The sequence below is a fragment of the Coloeus monedula genome, assembly GCF_965178545.1.
Source record: "Coloeus monedula genome assembly, chromosome: 2".
In the NCBI taxonomy this organism is placed as follows: Eukaryota; Metazoa; Chordata; class Aves; order Passeriformes; family Corvidae; genus Coloeus; species Coloeus monedula.
Genome location: NC_138782.1, coordinates 15,507,893 through 15,528,643, shown reverse-complemented (window position 1 = coordinate 15,528,643; position 20,751 = coordinate 15,507,893). Strand labels below are relative to the sequence as shown.

The 20,751-nt window shown below is 44.2% G+C and overlaps 1 protein-coding gene across 1 annotated transcript in view; it reads left to right on the top strand.

Moving 5' to 3' along the window:
- Positions 1 to 775: 775 nt before the first annotated feature.
- Positions 776 to 20,751, top strand: part of CAPN8 (calpain 8) — a gene marked incomplete at both ends in the record, with an annotated part of 29,490 nt that continues 9,514 nt past the window's right edge. Inside the window, 11 exons of the mRNA XM_082302307.1 lie at positions 776 to 1,012; positions 3,201 to 3,270; positions 11,030 to 11,148; positions 12,259 to 12,392; positions 12,696 to 12,864; positions 13,745 to 13,828; positions 14,627 to 14,712; positions 16,062 to 16,136; positions 17,135 to 17,295; positions 17,997 to 18,172; positions 20,169 to 20,180. Coding sequence (XP_082158433.1) covers positions 776 to 1,012; positions 3,201 to 3,270; positions 11,030 to 11,148; positions 12,259 to 12,392; positions 12,696 to 12,864; positions 13,745 to 13,828; positions 14,627 to 14,712; positions 16,062 to 16,136; positions 17,135 to 17,295; positions 17,997 to 18,172; positions 20,169 to 20,180 — 1,323 coding nt within the window. The remainder of the gene's footprint in view (positions 1,013 to 3,200; positions 3,271 to 11,029; positions 11,149 to 12,258; positions 12,393 to 12,695; positions 12,865 to 13,744; positions 13,829 to 14,626; positions 14,713 to 16,061; positions 16,137 to 17,134; positions 17,296 to 17,996; positions 18,173 to 20,168; positions 20,181 to 20,751) is intronic.

Below are 20,751 nucleotides of genomic sequence, written 5' to 3'. Positions count from 1 at the left end.
CTGGAGAGGGGTAGTGGGGCTTACCAGCTTCCCTCCTATCTAGTGAAACAATTTCCCATTTTTGGCCTAAGACATGCTCCTGGATCGTATCCTTGCCCTCTGCAAGTGGCCAGCTCTAGCTCTGTCAAGTTCACATCTCTTGTTGCTAATAAATTAAATTATAAATTCATACTGCTTTGAGAGTAACAAAGAGAGGGGTCTTTTTAAAAAAACCTCGTTGTTTAAGCCAGAAGTGGGTTCAGCTTTTCCCTAGCTTTAAAACTCCATGGCATCACCACAGCCATGTAAGCTGTAGCAATAGATAGCCAGCTCCAGGTTTTGTGTGGCTGCACAGCTCTCCAACAGCACAGAGCCTGATCTTAGAAGGGGGAAAGGAGTTCTAAACCATCTTTACCTGGATTTTTAAAGGACTGATCCTTAAACCTGACTTTCAGCACACGGAATGCACACAGTTTCTTTCCATCTGTTAACAGGTGTGTCTGCAAAAAGTTCTCTGTGGCTTCTTGCTAAAAGAGTATTTTTAAAAGGGATAGAAAAAAAAGCAAATACCATGGGAGTAGCAGCAGGCAGTGTCCATAATCCCAGCCATGATGGCTGAGGCTCCCGCCCGTCTCCCCAGTACGTATTTGCACTCCTGGTGCCTCCTCCCTCCAGGGCTGTTGGAGCACTTAGGGCAGTCCTTGGCTCCACCCGAGCTGGCTGCCTGCCCATACTCACCTCCTCTCCCTCAGGAGGCAAAGGCAGAGCTGCAGCACACACTGGGAGGGTGGGCAGCATGTCCAGGGTCACAGCAAGACTATGCCAAGAACGAGCGGCAGCGGACGGGCTGGGATCCAACAGGAATGCCATCAAGTATTTGAAGCAGGACTACGAAGCCCTGAAGCAGCAGTGCCTGCAGACTGGTACACTGTTCAAGGATGAAGAGTTCCCAGCCTGTCCTTCTGCTCTGGGCTACCGGGACCTGGGACCATACTCCTTCAAAACCCAGGGGATAGTCTGGAAGCGCCCCACGGTAAGAGTGCTCTGTAACTGCCTGTTTCACTGGGTGCAAGTCTAACCAAAGCCCAGCTGAACAGCCAGGCTAAATCAGTGGTGAGCCTGAATATCCACTGTTTCTGTATGTCTTGTTTCTTGTCTTGCTTTACTTCCCAGGTTGGCAGAAGCAAGTTTGGAAAGGGGGTGGGAAAAGAAATCATTATCTTCTAAGCCCATTATAAAGCAGGGAGTCCTATAACTGCTTCACGGCAACCTGCTTTCTTCCTGCCCATTCCAGCTCCAGAGAGCTACAGGTCCAATCTGGAGATGGATGCAAAAGCCCCACATATATCCAGCCAGTCTGTCGACCACCCCAAGTGCCATCGACTGTCAGCTGTAACAGCACCCACACCCAGGACTTGCCACTGTGCCCCTCAGGAAATCATGTTCATACCTAAATAAAATCCTCTGCCTCACGTCAAGCTGCCTGTAACAGTTAAATAGCAACTGACTGGAAATGCTATTACCTAAATAAATATATCCTAGAAATGGCCTCTGATTCTAGGAAAGTAATTTTCATCAGCAAAGATTAGATGATGATTTTTTGATTGACAAAATCAGGGCTTCAGAGATTTTTCTGCTCTCTCATTTTTCAGTCATTTATTTCCGTCCCTACTTACTTCTCCTTTGTCATCTTGCAACATCAAGAAATAGTAAAAAAAATTGGGATACCCCCCCCCCCCCCCAATTGCTTACCTCCATCTGGTGGAGGAAAGGAGAATGAGAAAAACAGAAAATTTCAAGGCTTGGGGTTTTATTTTTTTTTCACCTGAAAAGTGAGAAACAGAAACTTGCAGGTGTAGTAACTCGAGGTTTAATACCCCTGGCAATCCCATTTTTCCATCAGCACCTCACTCTGGCACCTGGATGTTACCTCAGCAAGTACCACGGATGTGTCTTGGCTTTGCCAATCCTTGGAGAAGATCAGCCTTAGAAAACTCATTAAATTAGACTTGGGTTTCTCATAAAAGAACAATGTTGAGCCTGCTGCAGGCATAGACACAGCCACAAGCATAGCAGGGTAAGAATAACTGAGGGCTGAGATCCAACAGGGTTAAATGTCCCAGCTCTGCCTGCCAGAGGCCAGCCCGTGTGGGACCCCTGAGGGGAAACTCAGCTGTGTGAAAGGTGCATGTGGCACTTGGGAGTGGCTCAGGAAGGACAGGTATCTGGGTGAGTAATAAGTCATATGCAGCTGACTGACACCAGGTGCACCACTTTGGAGGGAGAAGAGAAAAAAACTACACAAAACCTTCTTTGGTGTGATAGGTAACCTACTGCTGGACTCCCCTCCACTGGACAGAAGCAAAAGGATGTAGCTGAGATGATGCCTGTTGGAGAGGAGATTCACAAACTGGCTGTTCATCATACACAAGAAGTCCTGGGTTGTCTCTGTCTCTCCACAGGGTGCTGACAACTGCTGCTCTCAAGGAGAGCCGGTGACTGCCTAAACTGTCCTCAACCCTGCTTGCCAAGTTAGGCTTCCTATAAACCGCTCCTTGCTGCCATCCAGAAGCTCATGGAAAATTCTCAGAAAAACAGAAAAGGCTTTTGTCTCTAGAGAGACAATAATAACTTCCTAATATAGGCCATGAGTTGTTGGAGAGCTCAGGGTTGGGATAGGAGTGACAGTCATTGCCATAACCTACTTGGCTGGATCCAAAGGGCCAGGAAGAAAGGGGGGTTGTTGCTAATAAAAGCATTTGTGTAGTTGGCCTCCCAGGAAGCAGGGTCAGGGTGGGGGAGCATCCTCCACACTGTTGGCACTGGAAACTCAGCGCAGTTCCAGTGGCACAGGCAGCAGCCACAGTCACAAACTCATTTGTGTTGCTTGAACCAAAATCTCAGCAAGATAAAGTAAGATGTAAACACTGAGGTGAATTTTCATCTCTGTCTCCACAGTAGAAAAAATTCTCAGTAGTATCACTGACAGTGGCTAGTAGCAAAGGGTGTCAGGATTTGCCTCAAAAAAAATGTATGCACTCCTCAATTTAATAAGGAGATGTTATCCTGGGACCCTGTTAATCAGACAGAGGAGAAAGGATATATTTTTAAAGAAATGCTGAAAGTGTTTAATAATTTTTGAATATTGAAACAAGGAAGAAGTAAAGGGAACTTTTCAGACCAGAGAGGATGATGCAAACTTTGAAATCGTGTCTTTTCAGGAGTTATGTGCCAACCCTCAGTTTATAGTTGGAGGAGCTACCCGAACAGATGTCTGCCAAGGAGAGCTGGGTACGTACAGTGCTTCTGAATTTTGTTTTGGAAGAAGAAAAAGAAATGAAGCTTCATTTAAAAACTCCTGATACATGGACTGTTTTATTGGCTGTCTCCCAGACATAGTATGGAGGGACAGATACCCAAGAAGAGGACTCACATAGCAGCACTGCTGCCCAAGACAGGGTACATATGGGCTTGTAAGAGCTGTGTCAAAATTGGAAGACACCAAACTGTCTCCTGGAGAAGGGAAGTAATTATGTGGAACATAAAACTGGTTTGCTTTTGACCCCTTAATACAGAGGTGGATGCTAACCCAATAATGAGAGCACTTGCCCTGAGGCAAGAGAGTGGGATTTGTGCCCATGCCAGCAAGAGCAGCTCCAAAGACTCGGGGGACAAGGGACACCAGGGAAGCTTTCTGCTGTAGCCTAGTCCTTAGGGATTTTTATTTGGGAGGCAGAGCAAGTTCCAGCCTCAGTTTCACACCAAACAAATACACAACAACCAAGGAACAGAGCAGGAATTGGTTTAGTAGAGGGGCTGGGTCTATGATGTGCCATTTTGTGTCAAGCAGGGTGGTCCAAGCATGAGTTAGAAACAAGGACCACATGATAAAAAGATGAACAGAGAATGTAAACTTTGTAATACCATCCACAACAAATAAATTGTTCCAAGCCCTTCATGCTGAACACTCCTTTCCGCTTGAACAGCATTTCATGTAGAGCTGTGAGCAGGGACAGGAGCAACCATGCACTAGCCACATAGACAAAAAGGGCAGTGCTGCTCAGCTCCCCAAATCAGGGCCTGATGCAGAGGTGGTATCTCTCAGGCAGCACTCATCCTCTCCCAGACATCCATCATAAAACAACTTCCTTACCTATTTTTCTGCAGTGCTTGCCTTTGGCTAAACAGAGCTGCTGTGCAAGTGGCCAGAAGGGAGCTGTAAGGGGACTTTATTCCCTCTTGGAGTAGCTACTGCTTTCCCTGCCTGCCTCGCTGATAAGATCCAGCTGCAGAGGACAGCAGCAGCAAACCCTTGACTGCATTGAGAGGCGAGAAGGCTGAAACTCTTGTAATGAGAATTTGATAGATTAGACACAGAGAAATCAGCCTTTCTCCCTCCTGTGCTGCTAACTGCAGTACTCCTGACCTCACTGGTCTTCCAGCACATCCATTGTGCAAATGAGATTGAAACAATTTCTGCAAGTCGTTGGCGATAAATAACACCAGTGCTGCTCTTGTAAACACAGCACTATTAAAGCAATTGCTAAAAAATTCCCTGGTGTGTGGGCTTGTACTCCAAATGCTAAAAATAAGATGCCCAATCATATACTTGTTCCAAGATATTTATTTGGTGGATGCTGGAATAGAGTATGGGGAAATCACTTACTGTATTTCAGGAGAATGGCTCAAGTAAGTAGTAAAAGCGACATTTCTTGTCACCTCCTGTTTGGAAAGTTTCTATAATGGCATAAAAAAAAAAATTAAGAACGTACATCTGAAGTAAAACCTCATTTTCCCTGACAGTTTACAAGCTATAGGACTGAAAAATATTATCTGTTCTTAAACTAGAAGAGGCCAGTGCGTTATTTGTGTTTAGCCTAGAAACTGAATACAAATACCCTGAGCACTTTTCTATTTCTGTCACCTGCTGAATGTTTCTGTAGAGTCCCAGTCCCTTGTGCTAAATGGGCTTTCATTAGAGATCAGGGCCAAAATCCATTACGTAGTGGTAACAACAGAACTGGACCCCAAAACCTCCTGTGAATCTGTGGATGGTGCCTTGCTCTGGGTTTTCCCAAGACAGCTTTTGGTGGGCAGTAACCCAAGGGCTGGTCCTGAAAGCTACCCCAAACCTAGAAGAAAAACCCCAAAATCTGATTCTGCTTTTCTTAGGAGCTTGATTTTCTCTTTCTCTCTCTCTCTCTCACACACACACACACACAAAAAAAAAAAAAAAAAAGAAGAAGAAAAAAAAAAAAAGAAGAAGAAAAGGAGAAAATAATGAAAGATAATCCAATTTGTTTCTGCAAGGCTGCTTGCAATTACTTCTACACACACTGACCCTTCACAAAAAATAAACTGCAGGCATGGGATTTCCCTTCTAGCCTTCAGGTATTTGCTTTACATCTCTGAGGCATACTAAGCTTTTTGGTATTTGATCCAATACCTTGAATATCAAAGTCCTTGTTACTAAAACACTTCTATTGAAACAGGCCCCGATTACATATTTACATAAGCCACATATGTGACTGACTAACGTGTCCTTTAGGGAAATAGAGCCTATTTTTAATAATATTGTCTGACATGTTTCTTTTCTTTTAAGAATAGCACTGCAGGTCTGCGTTTATGGGAACAAAAGGAACAAGAAAACGCAGAGTTAGTCTCACTCCATTAAACTTATTTCTTTGACAACAGCGTAAGCTAGATGAATATCGGCTTGGGAAGTTTGATGGGGACTTGAAAGACTTGAAATGTTTTAAACGTTCTTTGAACCATATCTTTTTGATAGCCTAGTAACAACTTGAAATGTAGTCACATAGTCTTGGTTATTAAAGGTGACTTACGAAGTTTTCTTGCCGCTATCTGAATAAGTTAACCCGAGGATTGCTTGCAGAAGTTCTTAAGAAGTAAGTGGCATACATTTAATTTAAATAATATAAAACGTACTGAAACTCCCTCAGTTTAATATTAGCTTTCTAGATCCACACTATTTATATTCATGAGTTGCCTTTTGTTCTGAACGCCCAGAGGCCACTCCAGGCACGGCAGCTCCCTGGGCCTGGGCTGGCAGCTGGAGGAGTTCCCTGAAGCCAAGGCAAATGCACCAAGTCACACCAGCCCAGGAGCCCATCCCACGTGTGCTTTGTGCATGCCTTATCCTACAGGCAGATTTGAGGGGAGTACAGGTGTCCTGGAGAACAAACCAAAGCCTGACAGCTCTGAGATAGATCTGATACCTGTTGAGGGAGCCTTTGAAGTGGCTGTAGGCAGGAGAGAACTTAATAGTTCTGGGTTTGTTCACTTATTTTGCTGTAGATGTTAATATAGGGACCTTCTGACATTCAATCCCGTGGGCTTAGGGATATTGGAGATCCTGGTTCTGGCAAATATATCCCATTGATGTCAAAAATACATTCACTAACAACTTTGAGACCCCAAGGAGAAGAAAGCCTGTTCCTTTGCTGGATTCTCCTTTGCCTCTCTGTTAAAAGCTGCAGAACAAAACTCATTTCCATAGAAAACCTCAGAAAGTCTTTAGAAATCTCAGAGCAGAGGCAACCTACACTACCATAAGTTATAAGCTAGTGGGTCAGTGCTTCCTTGATGTCTGGTATGATGCCCCAGGTACTACAAGCTCTGAAGGAGGGCTTCCAGCAGAGACTAAAGCTGAGAGTCAAAGCTGCTTGGGGATCCAGGAAGCCACAGCACTGTGTTTGGATCCTTTCTGAACACGAGACACTGCTAATAGCAACAAGCCAGAACACAGTCAGGACAGAAATGCCTCTGTGCTGTCCAGTTGCATCCTGGAACCAGACACTCAGACTTTTGGCTGAAACTCACCATCTCTAGTTCAAAGGAGAGTTTAGATGCTCTGTGTCTAGACACTCTGATGGTAGCTAAACAGAAACTGAGCACAGCTCTGGAGCAACTGAAACTAATCAAATTTCTCATTTATTTTATGGCCTCGGCAAGTGGAGCATGCTTGGGTAAACATCATCAATACAGAGGAGTCGCTGGGCTCCCAGATCACCAAGGATTCATTATTCGCTGCAGCAATTTGATTATCTCTGTAAACCAGGAGCTGCCTGGGCAGCACTGAGAACATGAGCCAACTCAGGACATCTGTGAGCAGCAAGGGATTCTATTTCAAATGCACTAGCAGTCAAAGTAATTCTCCAAGATCACACATGGATATAGAGATAGAGATATAGATATAGATACAGATATAGATACACACAGACACAGGAGCTAGGCACAGCTAGGCTTCATGTTTACCCTTTCCACCACAATCTCAAGGTCAGAATTGCTTAAATTAAAAAAAAAAAAATTAAAAAACCAAAATTTCACTTTACTGCCATTTCAGATGACTTCAGATCCAGGAATCAAGCTGGCTTCTTTTCAGGACATTCAGCAGCAGCAGTAAACACTGTAATTGGTACTTCTCTGAAACTTTTGTTCATGAAATATGAGACTGACCAGAAGCAGTGATATGTGTCCATAAGTGATTTAGCCTTGCAGGGCTAATATTGAGAAGGCTTTTTCAAAAAAATAGTTATTTTTATAAGCTAAAATGCTGCAACTTCACACCCATATGGTGAGCAGAAATGCTTTTTGATATTGTCATTTTTCCAACTATGAGCCTATTTGAAATAAATGCTAATTAATTGGTCAATTGGCCTCTTTTTCTCTCCCTCAAAAATATTCCCTTTTTAGGAATGGAATAAAATAGTTTCCTCACAGTGTGAAAGATTACTTACAACCTGCTGCTGAACCAGAACAAGTTTGAGTGGTCCTACATGAGGTGCCTTTCTGGGAAGACTGTGCTCTTGTGCTGTCCTGTAGGCACAACCACAAACTAAACTCTGAAACTTGCTGCTGGCAAAATGATGTTGAACTTTGAAAAAGGGAACAGGAACTGTCAATTTGTACTCTTTTAGAACTAGTCATATATTATCTAGTAGGGTTGAGAAAGCTTATTAATAGGCCAGGATCCCATTGTGGTATAGAAGAAGGTAAGAGGCCAACTGCGCAGTTTAGGCCCCATCATGGAAGCTCCTTGATAAGGACAGATTCCTACATCCTCTGAAAGTAATCATCACAGAAGCTTGAATGTCATGCACCTCCACTACATAAAGATGCCCCCAAACCATCTACATTCAGACACACTTCCATTTTTATCAAGTTACTGTGCAGCAGCCAATTCCCAGCTGGTTCCTTTTGGTTGGCACAAGCTTAGTCAAAGATATTAGGCCCCGGAAAGTGAGGTTTGGAGATAGGACTCTGCAGTGCTCAAGGCAGGCATGGCTGCTTTTAAGGCCAAGTTCACCACTGCAATTCTTCCAACACAATTCTTCCTGGGCGTGCTTTGAGCAGGCATGTCCTGAAATGCTTCCCTGGGAGGTCAGACTGCACTGGTGTGTTGGAGACAGGCAGCAGCACCCACGTCACTCACTCTCCCAGACGCTAAGAAGTTAATTCATGCTGTAAGAAAGGCGCCTTAAAGGATTTCACGCTGCATTTGGCATCCTCCGGGCTGAGATTCTGAAATTGTTTAGTTCTGAGGCAGGGAAGTAAACAGTGTATTTAAGGAAACCCCCCTCATTTCACTGAATCTTTTGCCTAATTGTGCATCCAACATCCACCACCCTCAGCAAAGCCTGGAGTAGTTTCGCATTCACTGGCTTCAAAATCCTGGCCAGGACCAGGAAGGGGAAACCCTTCCAGGTGTTGCACATTGGGAGAGCACCATCTTGTCACTGCTGCTGGCTTTCTCTGGTCTCACGGGGTGGAGGGACACAACAGGAGCACCAGGGACCCCCATCTTGCCACCTTCTCAGAAATAATCTCCTGCACTTCACAGTATGCTGGGGACAGCCAGAGCATCAGAAAAATGAGGATTTCAGTTCTAACTCGATAAGGCTTTTCATCTTCCTCTTCTGAAAATCCATTCCCCAGACTTATCACCATTATTTCTACCTCTTCAAGGAAAACAGAAATTGTAACAGCTTAAGGCATACGTCTGTACCAAGGAAAGCCTCAAAGAAATAGATACAAAGCAGATCTGAGTGTTCTCAGTCTCATTTTTTCCTGCTTCTACATTTCCTTGGGAGAGGAGGTTCTTAAAGCCTTTTTTCCCCCACAGCTTGTGCTTTTACAGTTTTGCTTATTTTTTACATAAGTACCTGAGACTGGGAGGAAAATTCCAGGTCAGCAAGTTGATCCCTCCTTGAGAAGGTTTTTGCTCATGTTCTATAGTCTGTGGTTTCTGGACTTTCTATTCTATATGCAGAGTATCATCTTTTCCCTATTTCCACTTTAAACATGTCACAATCCCTTTATTTTATCTTCTCTGCAAAGGAGGTATCTTTCAACTAAGAGCTCTTGCCTCAAACAGCTTTTCTGCAAAGTAGCATTTAACCTGCCTCACACTTGCTCTTAAAACTTCACTTGTGTAGGATGAGCAGGACAAAATTTTTTAACCTCTTCTCATAAGAAATGCAGGTGGATGGGAAGAAGCAGGCAATCCAACCATTTGTCTGCCCCCTTCCAGCTTGAATGCTTTTTCTGAATGTGGTACCCAAGGTAAGGCAGAGAATTCTGGGGGAAGGCTCAAGCAGCACCTCACATACTAAGAATGGGGTTTCCCTCTTCTGTAGAAAGGCCTGGGCTGGCAAAACGGGTAGAAATATATCATATTACATATCCTGGGTTTGGACCCATAATGTGATCAGCCAGCTCAGGTGGTTAGAGGTCATCACACCAGGGACACTTCTTTACAGAGGTTTCCCAAAACAGCTCGTAGGAGCCATGTGGGTACCTCCCCGTGGGGCACAGGCAGCAGAGAGCACCCAGCAAGTCCCTGTATCCTACTTTTACACTTGTGTTCACCATGGCAATAAATCATAAACCCCAAGTCAATATAAAGGGTTAACTACTGCTCTAGGATGTTCAACCTTGCTGCAGATTAAACTCTTTCCTTGGTTTCTCAATTCACTTATTTCCTCTGAAGCAAGAGCTGCAATGCTAATTCCTTCTGCAAGATATGCACCCGCACAAAGGAACTACATCTTGGCACATATAATCCTCAGGGAACCAGGAAAATATTAGTACCTTCAGAGCAGTTTTGTTTTCTTAGGCTGTCTGCACACCTCAGAAATAAAACAGAATCACAGAAGTTCTTCCTGCTGTTTGCAGTGTGCAAACACCACGAGTCACTGAGTTTCCCAGGGGCACCACCTTTGGTGTGACAGAGGCTTCTGCTTACCCAGCCTCCAATCCTCAATAAACAGGTAACCAACCCAGCAAACAGCTCCAGCTGCAAGGCACAGAGCCTCCAGGGAGGGCTGAGCAAGCCCAGCCTTTCTAGGGTAAGGAATGGGCCAAAGACAGGACTTGCCTTCTCACAAAGGTCCTGGGAGACTTCAGCTTCCATTAGACTGCTGGGCAAATCTCTAGCAATAGCTCTAAGTTCAAGTTCAGACCTTCAAAGAAAGGGCTGAGAAGGAGCAGGCCCACAAATGTTCCTGCTATCCAATGAATCTTCTCCAAAAGATAGGAATGGAAGTCCCACCATCCTTCTATCAAGCCAGAGCTTTTGCCCTCTTCTGGACTTCTTCTAAGCCCTTGTCTGCCGAAGGTGTGGTGGCTTGAGTCTAGTTAAAGTACCACAGATCATTAACTCTGTCCTGCCCAGCCATGCTTTGCAACTCACATACCTCAAATGCCTTCTCCTTCTGGCTATGTTCTTGGTCTCTTGAGGGCATTAACAAGCTTAGGTAAAGCAGCCTGTTTTCACAGCTTCATTAAAAATATCAAAGCACAAACTAGACCATTGAAATTACTACCATGGTCAGCCTCAGGAGCCCCAAGATACCTGTGTGTTTTGGGTGAGTGGCAAATGAGCAAAAGAGAGAAATAACAGAACAATAATGGATTGCTGAACCAGTACTGAGTCTGGCATAGTTCTTATTGCTGGCATTTTAGTCCAGGTGAGAGCATGACTTAATGGAGTTATTAATGAACTTTTCTTCCTTGTAATGTATGTTTTTAGGTGATTGCTGGCTCCTAGCTGCCATTGCATCTCTCACTTTGAATCCAGATATTCTGTTCCGTGTTGTTCCCAAGGCTCAGAGTTTCCAGACGGACTATGCTGGAATCTTTCATTTCCAGGTACCTGCATGATCAGGGGATTGAGAATGAAAGAGGAAAATGCTAGTATTTAACTAGAAGCAGCTTTTTTTGTTGTTGTTTGGAGCAAGTGAAATAATCAACAGCTACAGTGTGTACATGAAATTGATGGGGGAGAGAGAAAGAAAATTAGAACAGAGTTAAATAATGTTAAATGAGACCTGCTCACTGCTGAGTTTCTGCTGTCTTACAGCTGATGGGGCTCTGGGGAGTTATACAGATTTTGTAAACTGAGCTGAACCATCAGGTTGTGTGAGCCCAAACCAAGCTCCGTTGCTGCCAGCTGTTAAAAGTGAATTCAGGCTTGTGTGATTCCTTCTCTTTCCTCCCCTTCCCTCCCTGCTTTGCCTTTATTTCCTTGCCTGTGGACCCAGACTGTTGGGATTTAGCCAGCCTGCTTTGACTGGAGGTTAGGCTCAGGTTGGAGCAGTGCGGAATTACCCTGCAAAGCTAAAGGAGCTGTTCCGGTGATGACAGAAATTTTCAAACACATACCTACCTATCCCTTGCACCAGCTCACCTGTGAGTGTTATGGTGTGAATTATCATCTCTCCTTTCAGGAATGCAGCAAATCCTGGAGTAAACATTTCTAGCTTTCAGGCCAAAATTTAGCACTAGGAATGTTTCACACATTTCCTAGTATTTTCAGAAGGGATTAGCTCTATTGAGTGTTTCCCCTTTAGATGACCTCTCCTTGCAGCATTTTTACAGGGGTATTGGTTTTTATTTCCCTAAGGATTGAGCCTTGAGATAGTTTAGAGTATCTGATCTCCATGCTGGCTTTCTGGGCTGTCCACCGTGTAAACTCAGTTTACATGTTCAGACAGTGGTTTTGATGTTTTGTGTGACAAGATGCTGTTAATATTTCCTATCAGCAAAATCAAAGATAGCATTAAGAAGCCTGCTGAATGCTCCCCAGAGCTGGGAGGAGTTTGTCTCTATTACACAGGAGAGGAATCCAGCATGGGAGTAAACCCTACAGTGTCTCATGCAAGGGGAGGTGATGACAGGTGAAGGGGTAGAAGGATGGTAGCGTGGAGCTATTATGGGTACACCAGCCCCCATCATCTTTTCCTTTCTTCTTTCCCTCAGTTCTGGCAGTACGGGGAGTGGGTGGACGTGGTGGTGGACGACAGGCTGCCCACCAAGAACGGGAAGCTGCTCTTTGTGCACTCGGAGGAAGGCAATGAGTTCTGGAGCGCGCTGCTGGAGAAGGCCTACGCCAAGTACGGGGCTGGGTGGGAGCTGTGCCCCTGGCTGTGCCCCTGGTGGAGGCGCAGGCCGGGGGTGTCCGTCACAACACACTTCACTCTAATGCAGCTTCCTCCCCACCCGGCATTTACAGTTCCCTCTAGGTCCATAAAGGGTGTTGGCAACTGTGTTTCAAGGAGCTTTAATTCTGTTGCCCCAAGTCACATTGATGACCAACCAAATTAAGAGATACTAAATGATAAAGCCTTCTTTCTGTGGCACCTTGTGCTTGCAGGTGGAGATGGACCCTTGTATCCTTCTTATCATCTCTCCCACAGATTGAATGGCTCTTATGAAGCTCTAGCAGGAGGGTCCACTGTGGAGGGCTTTGAGGATTTTACTGGAGGCATCTCTGAGTCCTATGAGCTGCAGAGGGCTCCTTCAAACCTGTACCAAATCATCCAGAAGGCTCTGAGAGCTGGGTCGCTGCTTGGCTGCTCCATTGATGTAAGAGGCTGACAAAACTTTACTCTCCTTGTTGTTCCTCTCAGGGCTCTGGTCCATACTGTGACAAAAGCCCAGACCAACGTTAGATATAGGCAGGAAGGTCTGATAGAAAAGCAAACTGTGATTAATGTGAGACCTCTATTGATTTCAGTATCAAAAACTCTGGACAAGATTCTTAATAACCAATTCTATCGTGTCTCCCTATTTACATGACAGCATGTGATAATGCTTAGAGCTATCCACTACCTACTGGTCTTCTGGAACTCCAATTTCATTCTCTGAGTATCTTTCCTCATTCAAATTTTGTGTAATTTCAGCTCCAGGCACTTGACTGCCAGAGACAAACTCGCTGAGACACTTTGTTGTAGCCTGTAGTCTGATTCTGGCTTTGGTTATCAGTCCTAAAGATTACTGACACCTGTAATACAAACACTCTCAAGTTAGAGATGATGTTTGAACATGTTTTGGAAACGTCACACCTTTCACATCCTGTTTCATTATCTTGTTTGCCTTGTGGTGTATAGAATTACCAGAGTTCCAATTTTGACATACTGGATCTCGACTGAGACAGGCTAGAGCTAAGTTCATGTGAACATGTCTTTGCAGGGGACTGGGTCTGTCACCTGAGCTGGGAATTGGATTTAGATTTAGATTTCATTGTGCGTTCTTGAATTTCTTCTGTGCTTGGACTGCATATTGAGGGGCATGAAACTGCAGCTTTTGCTGTGGATCTCACCTTAATTTAATATACTTTGCATCAAGAATATTGGTATTCATTTTGCACACCACTTTGGATATCTTCCCCCATATTAATTTGCTTATGAAAGCTGAGTTCATGCACAGTATATAATCATAAATGTGCATACTTTTATTGCTCCAGATAACTGCTACAGCTGAAAGAGAAGCAGTCACAAGTCTGAAGCTGGTAAAAGGACATGCTTACTCTATCACTGGAGCAGAGGAGGTAAGCCACCTCTCTGGGGCCATCATGGAAAGCAGCTTGGGGTTGCAACACTGCAGTGCCTTCAACTTTCTGATGTCTTTCAGTGACTGACAGTAAAAATGTTCCTAACTTATGCACCCTCTTACAGAAAAAGGAAGTACCTGTCATACTCAGCCAGGGCAGAAGCTCTGTACAGGTAGTGGTGTGGAGCAGTCTGCCACTTGTATGGTACCAACAGGCTGGGGTACAAAGCATAAAGGTGGGCCAAGCTGTTAGCAAAATTCAGGATGCAGAAAGGAGAAGCAGGAGAGGAGGCAGCCACTCCCAAAATGTTTATACTGTGTGAGGTGGGAGCAAGTACTTTGCCAGTCAGAGCTGATGGGAAAGGAGTAAAAGCCTCTTTGATGAACTCTGCTGTGAGTCTCACCTTGAGAGCGAGCCCAGGTATTCCTGCTCCTCTGAAACTGGAATCGTTACAGAGATGTCCATGCCAGATAAACTCCTTCCAACCTTGCCATGTTGTGCAATGTTTCCTGCTTTTGAGGATGTAGATATTCTGCTGGTTTGTAGCTGATGCTTTTCCTTGCAGGTTGCTATCATTACATGAAGTGGTGAGTGCTGCAGCTAATGGCTCACTTGGTGGCACAGGATAATGTAAAATAAGGGTGGAAGGCATCTAGGTGTCTTTTAACTATTGCAAATTGTAATGGACTGCATCATTCAAGTACAAATCATGTTTTATCCTCTCTGAAAAGCAACTGCCCTCTGATGATTGGAATAATGGAAGTGCTCAGGCTCTGTTTGTTGTGGATCTTTTAGGTGTATTACCGAGGACGGCCAGAGAAACTAGTGAGGCTTAGGAATCCCTGGGGTGAAGTAGAATGGACTGGATCTTGGAGTGATAAGTAGGTTTTTATATGCCCCTGCTTCTCTCTCTTTGGTGTATTTTGGAATCTATTAAGATTAAATTGGGACAATGCAGTTAATCCAATCACAAAGCGCATTTAGGAGAGATACTAAATCAGTTGGAATAAACCACTATTAATTTATTACCAAGGTTGGATATTGATCCACTCTGTCCAGTGGGCATTAATACCTGCCTCAGGCAGAGCTTTCTTGTCAGAGACAGCAACCCTTGGTTTAACTCCGAGCAGCCCAATGCAAGCTGTACACACATCGTTTTGCAAGACAACTTTTCTCAAACTGATCCTACCAATGGTGCAGGACCTAAATAAAATACACAAACCAGTCCTGTTCCTGGGAGTTAAAGCAGGATAAACCATTATACCTCTGCTTCAACTCTGAGGTTGCTCAGCTCTAAATCAGACCAGTATTTGGTACCTATCTGAGAATCTTGAAAAAGCAGGGATGCTGACTAAGCTAAGGACACAGAAGTTTGAAAATCTCTCAGAAACTGTCTAGGCTTCAACTGTCTTGGAATCTTGGGAGCATGGTAGTGACAACACCTCCTTTATTTTTATATTTAGAATGGCATAAATTTTACTGTCATTTGGGCCACAATATATTTTTTCATGCAACACTCTGAGATTTTCAGTTTCCTGTCCTGACTGACTGCAGCCTGGGTGCTGATGTATTAAGCAAAGAAAATAAAGATAACATTACAATTACTTTTAATTTTTCAGACCTGCTTTGCTCACCCTCAAGGTAAGGTGCCTCAGGCACACACACATGCCATATCCTGGTTTTGTCACACCTGTTTTGCTGTGGGACAGCCTTGCCGAGGCAGGTGCAGCACTGCATTGTCACGTGGAAGCAGATCAGAGCAGAAACCCTCCTGAGCACATTAATATCAGAATGGCAAGGGAGCAATGCTGTTTTCTGCAGTAAATTTTCTGATTCCACCTTTTTGCTTTCCTGTTCTTTCATGACCCCCAACAATGGAGGTTATATCATTTCCCTAGGGAGGATATCAGGCACCCCAATAGATCTTAAAATGGAGAAGCTCTGACTGACTTTCAGGCTGCAAATTTCCTAACCCAGCCAGTCTGTCTGTACCTTCTGGCACCTGGCAGGGGAGATTCAATTCAAGGCTTATTTGTTGCAAATACAGTAGCAGTATGATTCCAGCGCAGCATAGTCAGGTTGCAGGGTGTGCTGTCATTTGGAGGGGCACAAGGTCTATTTGTTGGAGAAATATATTCTCCTTTATCAGCCTGTGGTAGAATCTAACTCAGATCTCATTGTAGAGTAAAATGCAACAGCTGAACAGTGTGCTTTTGTGCTTTGTCTGCAGTGCTCCTGAGTGGAATTATGTTGATCCCAAACAAAAACAGGCTCTGGATAAGCAAGTAGATGATGGAGAATTTTGGTGAGAATTGTTCATTTAGCTTACTCTTTTTGACATTTTATGTGCCTTAAGCAATCCTTTCAGTTGGATGGAGAAACACTGCCAGCACCAAGGGGGTTAATAATGACATGCATGCATTGTTAGTCTCTTATTTATCCCCCTTCCTATTCAAATATTACCTTTTATTAGAGCTTGCATAACTCGGCGCTTATCCAAAATATAGAGACCAGATGGTAATAAAATTAATGAGGTGGCAAGAATGAACCTCAGCTGCTCTACATTTTGAGGGGTTTTTTTTTGCCTAAAATGCTACACACCAATGAAAAAGTTCAGATTACCAGCTTGGGAAGAGTCTGTTTACTCAGACCTAATAGAAAGCCTGTCCTAACCCTGATCTGATTATATATGGATCAGTGCTGAACCCATGTCACTCTGTCCTAGCCCGGAAAGATAAACGGCCACCATCCTCCAGTGCAATCAGCTGCATGGGCCATCAGGCACTGGGAAATGAGAGCAGACCTCTGTTTGCAGCATGAAGCAATCAAGGTCTGTCACTCATGCAAACCTACCAGGAATGGCAAAAACAAACATCAGTGATAGGACTGAAGCAAAACACCAAACGGAGACTGTTTTCCTACAGAGTGCTGCTTTCACAAGGGCCAACTTTTACTCCCTTTAAATGGAATCTCCCTGCACATAGTGTTTCACCAGTTCCAGTGGATTTGCTTATGAAGTATGATCCAGGAGGGATTGCCCACAGCTGGGGATAAGAGAAAATGGTTTGACTGAGCCCATAATGTGTAACAGCCATTGACAAAGGCTGTCTCCAGAAGCTGCAGCTCATTCAGGCATTGGGCAATTTTGTTTCCCAAAAGCCAGTTCCATGTTTCAGAATTCAATTAAATGCAGCTTTGGGCAGCCCTGTAGTACCAATGTGTGCTGCCCTGTTGGGAGAGGTGTCCAGCTGCAGCCACCTCTGTTGCAGGCTGATGGACTGACCTGGTGTTTTTGTGTGCCAGGATGGCATTTTCGGATTTCCAAAGGCAGTTTAGCCGCCTTGAGATCTGCAACTTGACTCCCGACACACTCTCGAGCAACGAGGTCAACAAATGGGACCTGACCCTGTTTAATGGACAGTGGAGACGGGGTTCGACTGCTGGGGGCTGCCAGAACTACCAAGGTAAGGACCCAACTAAATGGGCCTTTGGTGAAATTGAAAACATTCAAAACATAAGTGCTTGTGAACTGGAGGGGGCTGTGGTGGGAAGGAAGAGCAACAATATCTGTGGGGTTTAGACAGTAAGCAAAAGCCTGGGAGTTTAAATGAAGGTCTAATTCACACTTATTTCCTCCTGGGGGATTACCAGCCTACCAAGCAGTTAATTTGTGACAATATTATATTTTTTTTTTCTCTGTCTGCTTTTCCTGCTTACATGCCTTTTGCTACTGGCTGGAGTAATCCTCTGAAGGGCTGGGTAGGCCAGGAAAGTGTCACAGTTCAGTGGCACTGTTACTTCCAATTCATTTTCAGGTTAGACCTCTGGAGAGGCTGTCTGGCATTTGGTCCTCTTGCAACAGCAACAGCCTCAGCCAAGGACATTGCCTGGAGATAAATGTCTGGCTGGAATTAACAATACCAGCTCCTCCCCGTTGGTCATTAGTGCCCATGAAATACCCTGGTGCTTTGATTTCCCATGGCTCCAACTGATAACTCAGCACGGCTGTGAAAAACATAAACTCATATAACTCAATGGAAAGAACTGGAAAAACTCCAGGCAGAAGTCCTTCCACAGACACACTCTCTGTAGGTCTAGTGACAGCCATCTTGGCTGCAACGACAACAAAGTCTTCTCATTTTTGTCTCCCGTTGGGAATTCTTAGCAACATACTGGACCAATCCCCAGTTTAAAATCCGGTTGGAGGAACCAGATGATGACCATGAAGGGAGTTTGAATGAGCCATGCTGTACTGTTCTGGTGGGCTTGATGCAGAAGAACCGCAGGAGACAGAAGAGAATGGGAGAAGATCTGCTTAGTATTGGTTATTCACTCTATCAGGTAAAGTTTGTTCCTGATTTTAAAGGCTTTATTCCTTGTCCTGTTAAGCTGGAAAAAAGTTAGCAGTGTGCTCCATCTTGACATTCAGCACTACGCTTCAGTAAGAACTGGATTTTGCAAAATGATTCAATTACTTCCCTCATTTCTTCTTGACTCACAAAATATGGGAAGACTCAGATAAATTGAGGCTCAGTTTTTGTCCCACTTCAGCAGTGTAAATTGGCAGTGTAAATTATCAAGCCAGTAATTTAGCAACGGTCTCATTGAGAATCTTCTCTTACAAAATCTGAATGGGGGCAGGCTCGGGGTGCCTGGCAATTCCAGATAAGTGTTTCTGATTACAGCCTATCATTAGTCCTCAGTAGTCACTTTCTTTTTTTTTATTATTTGTCCCTTGCATTTCAAACTTTTTTTGATCCATTGTCTGCCATATGCTACTGTTCTGGTTCAGTAAATTTGGGGTTTTGTTTACCCTGATTTTCCCAGTGTTGCTAAAAATATAATGTAGGGAAAAACCTGCAGTGTAACCTCTCATTTCTGTGGTGTGAGGGTAGAGAAGCAAATGTAAAAATTTCCCCCCAGTCTCTTCACTACCAATATCATATGTGGAGAAAAGCAATCAAATGTTGTATAGACTCCAGTGGATGAAGATCATTAGCCAGCACAGGTGGGAGCAGATGGGAATGGCTGACTTTTGCTAATAGATCTTGTGTGGGATGGCTTGAAATCAGGGAAGGTTTTCCCTATTTCCCAAGTGCCTGCATGCACACGTGGCTCTCACTGAGCATGTTTCTGAGCTGCCTTCTCTGTGGTGCCAGGCACCCTCAGCTATCAGCATCCTGAATTTGTGCACTATGGATATCTGTCTGCTCCCATCACTGAGTACCACAGTGGAGAAGCTTTTGTGCTTTACATGTGATCTGTCTCATCTGCATCCTCTCTGGCCTTATCCACAGTAGGGTAGACTTGGTGACTCTTAAGTCACTTAAGTGACTCTTAAGATGTAAATTTTTTGGAAAAACCTGGCTGCTAAGTCCTCTCAGGTAGGCACCCAGCTATGATCCCAGCTCCTTGGATCATGCACCTTTGTAGGTTTACTTCATCACAGCTGATGCTGTGGCTGGGGAGCTCCAGTGAGGACAGCAGAGATGATGACCTTAGGCAGATCTCTCTGCAGGAGAAGGTGAAAAAACGTGTTCATGTCTGTCTACCTGTCCTGCAGAGCTTTTGTAAGCCACGTAGCTGCCTGCTGACAACAACTGTGTGTCCATCACCCAGCTCCTGGCCTTCCAATATGCTGGTTATAGGGAACAACACCTGAGGTCTCAGGCTCCAGAAACGTTGTATGGGTGATATTTTTAAAAGCTCTTCTGGGACTTGGGAGGACACTCTCTTTGGCTCTCACTGGAATCAGTGCTCTCAAGATAACTCATTGCTTTTGAGTTGAAAATTTGCCTTATATTTGGAGGTACAAGTTAACATAGCAATTCAGTTAATTTAGGAAGGGCCAAATCTTGAAACTTGCTACTTGTTATAGTTGCCTCACAACAATCTCATCATTCCCAGGCTGACTGCTAGTGACAGTAGCCTTATATTTCCATCATATTGAGTAGCAGTAGAGTGGTGGATTTTAGGTCTGCTGCAATAAACTCTCTGGTTTTGGTTAGCAAAGTGGGGCTAACTTGTTGACTTTCCTGACTGAGCATTTAGAGTCTTACTCAAATATTTCCAACCAACAGTATCATTCACAACACCACATCAGGGGAAAAGCAATTAAATGTGCTATTGATTTCTCTGGATGAAGATTCAGTTTTTTCTTTGGAACAGCTCTAGGACAGGACAGAATTTCATGGGTATCCCAATACTATTATGTGTGGTTGTAAATGAAAAATTTTTTTAAAAGTGTCTAAAGGAGGCTTTATCTGAATTTTTTCCCCTCCTGGTAGGTGCAGGTATACAGCAGGCCTTTAACATTGTCTCCTTCCCTTCCTTTCAGATTCCTCAGGAGGTATGTAGTCTCTGCTGAAGACTTCCAGCCTCCACATGGGCACCTCCTCTTGCACTGGAGAATTTAGCCAGGAAGACTTCTTCCTTACTAATGATATCTCTTCTGGAGAGCTTTGCCCTTGAATCACAGGACCAATATCTCAAGTTCTGAATAACCATTTTCAAGGGACTGGGGCACAAGGATTTATTACAGATGTGTGACTCCGAGTCTTGATCTCATTTATACTTGTTGAAATTTGACTTCCAGGAAGTTTATACAACCGAGGTCAGAATTTGTTTAGTTCAGGTGAAGGCAGAACAGGATCTCGGTACTTTAAAACTGAGAAAATGTAGCTAATATTGTTTAGAAGAAATGCCAAGCTCTGTGGATCCGTTCCTTGTGCAGTTCTGAGCTGGGGCTCCTGGTAATGAACAAGCCCTGCTCAACCTTCCCTAATCCCCCCAGATGTCAATACTGAGGAAAAGAGACTTTTCATTGCTGAAGAAAGAGACCCCAGGGGTGTCTGGCAGTAGGAATAGCCTATACTCATTACTGAGGTCCAGCAGCCTATGCTGCCAATTTTTCCTTGTCT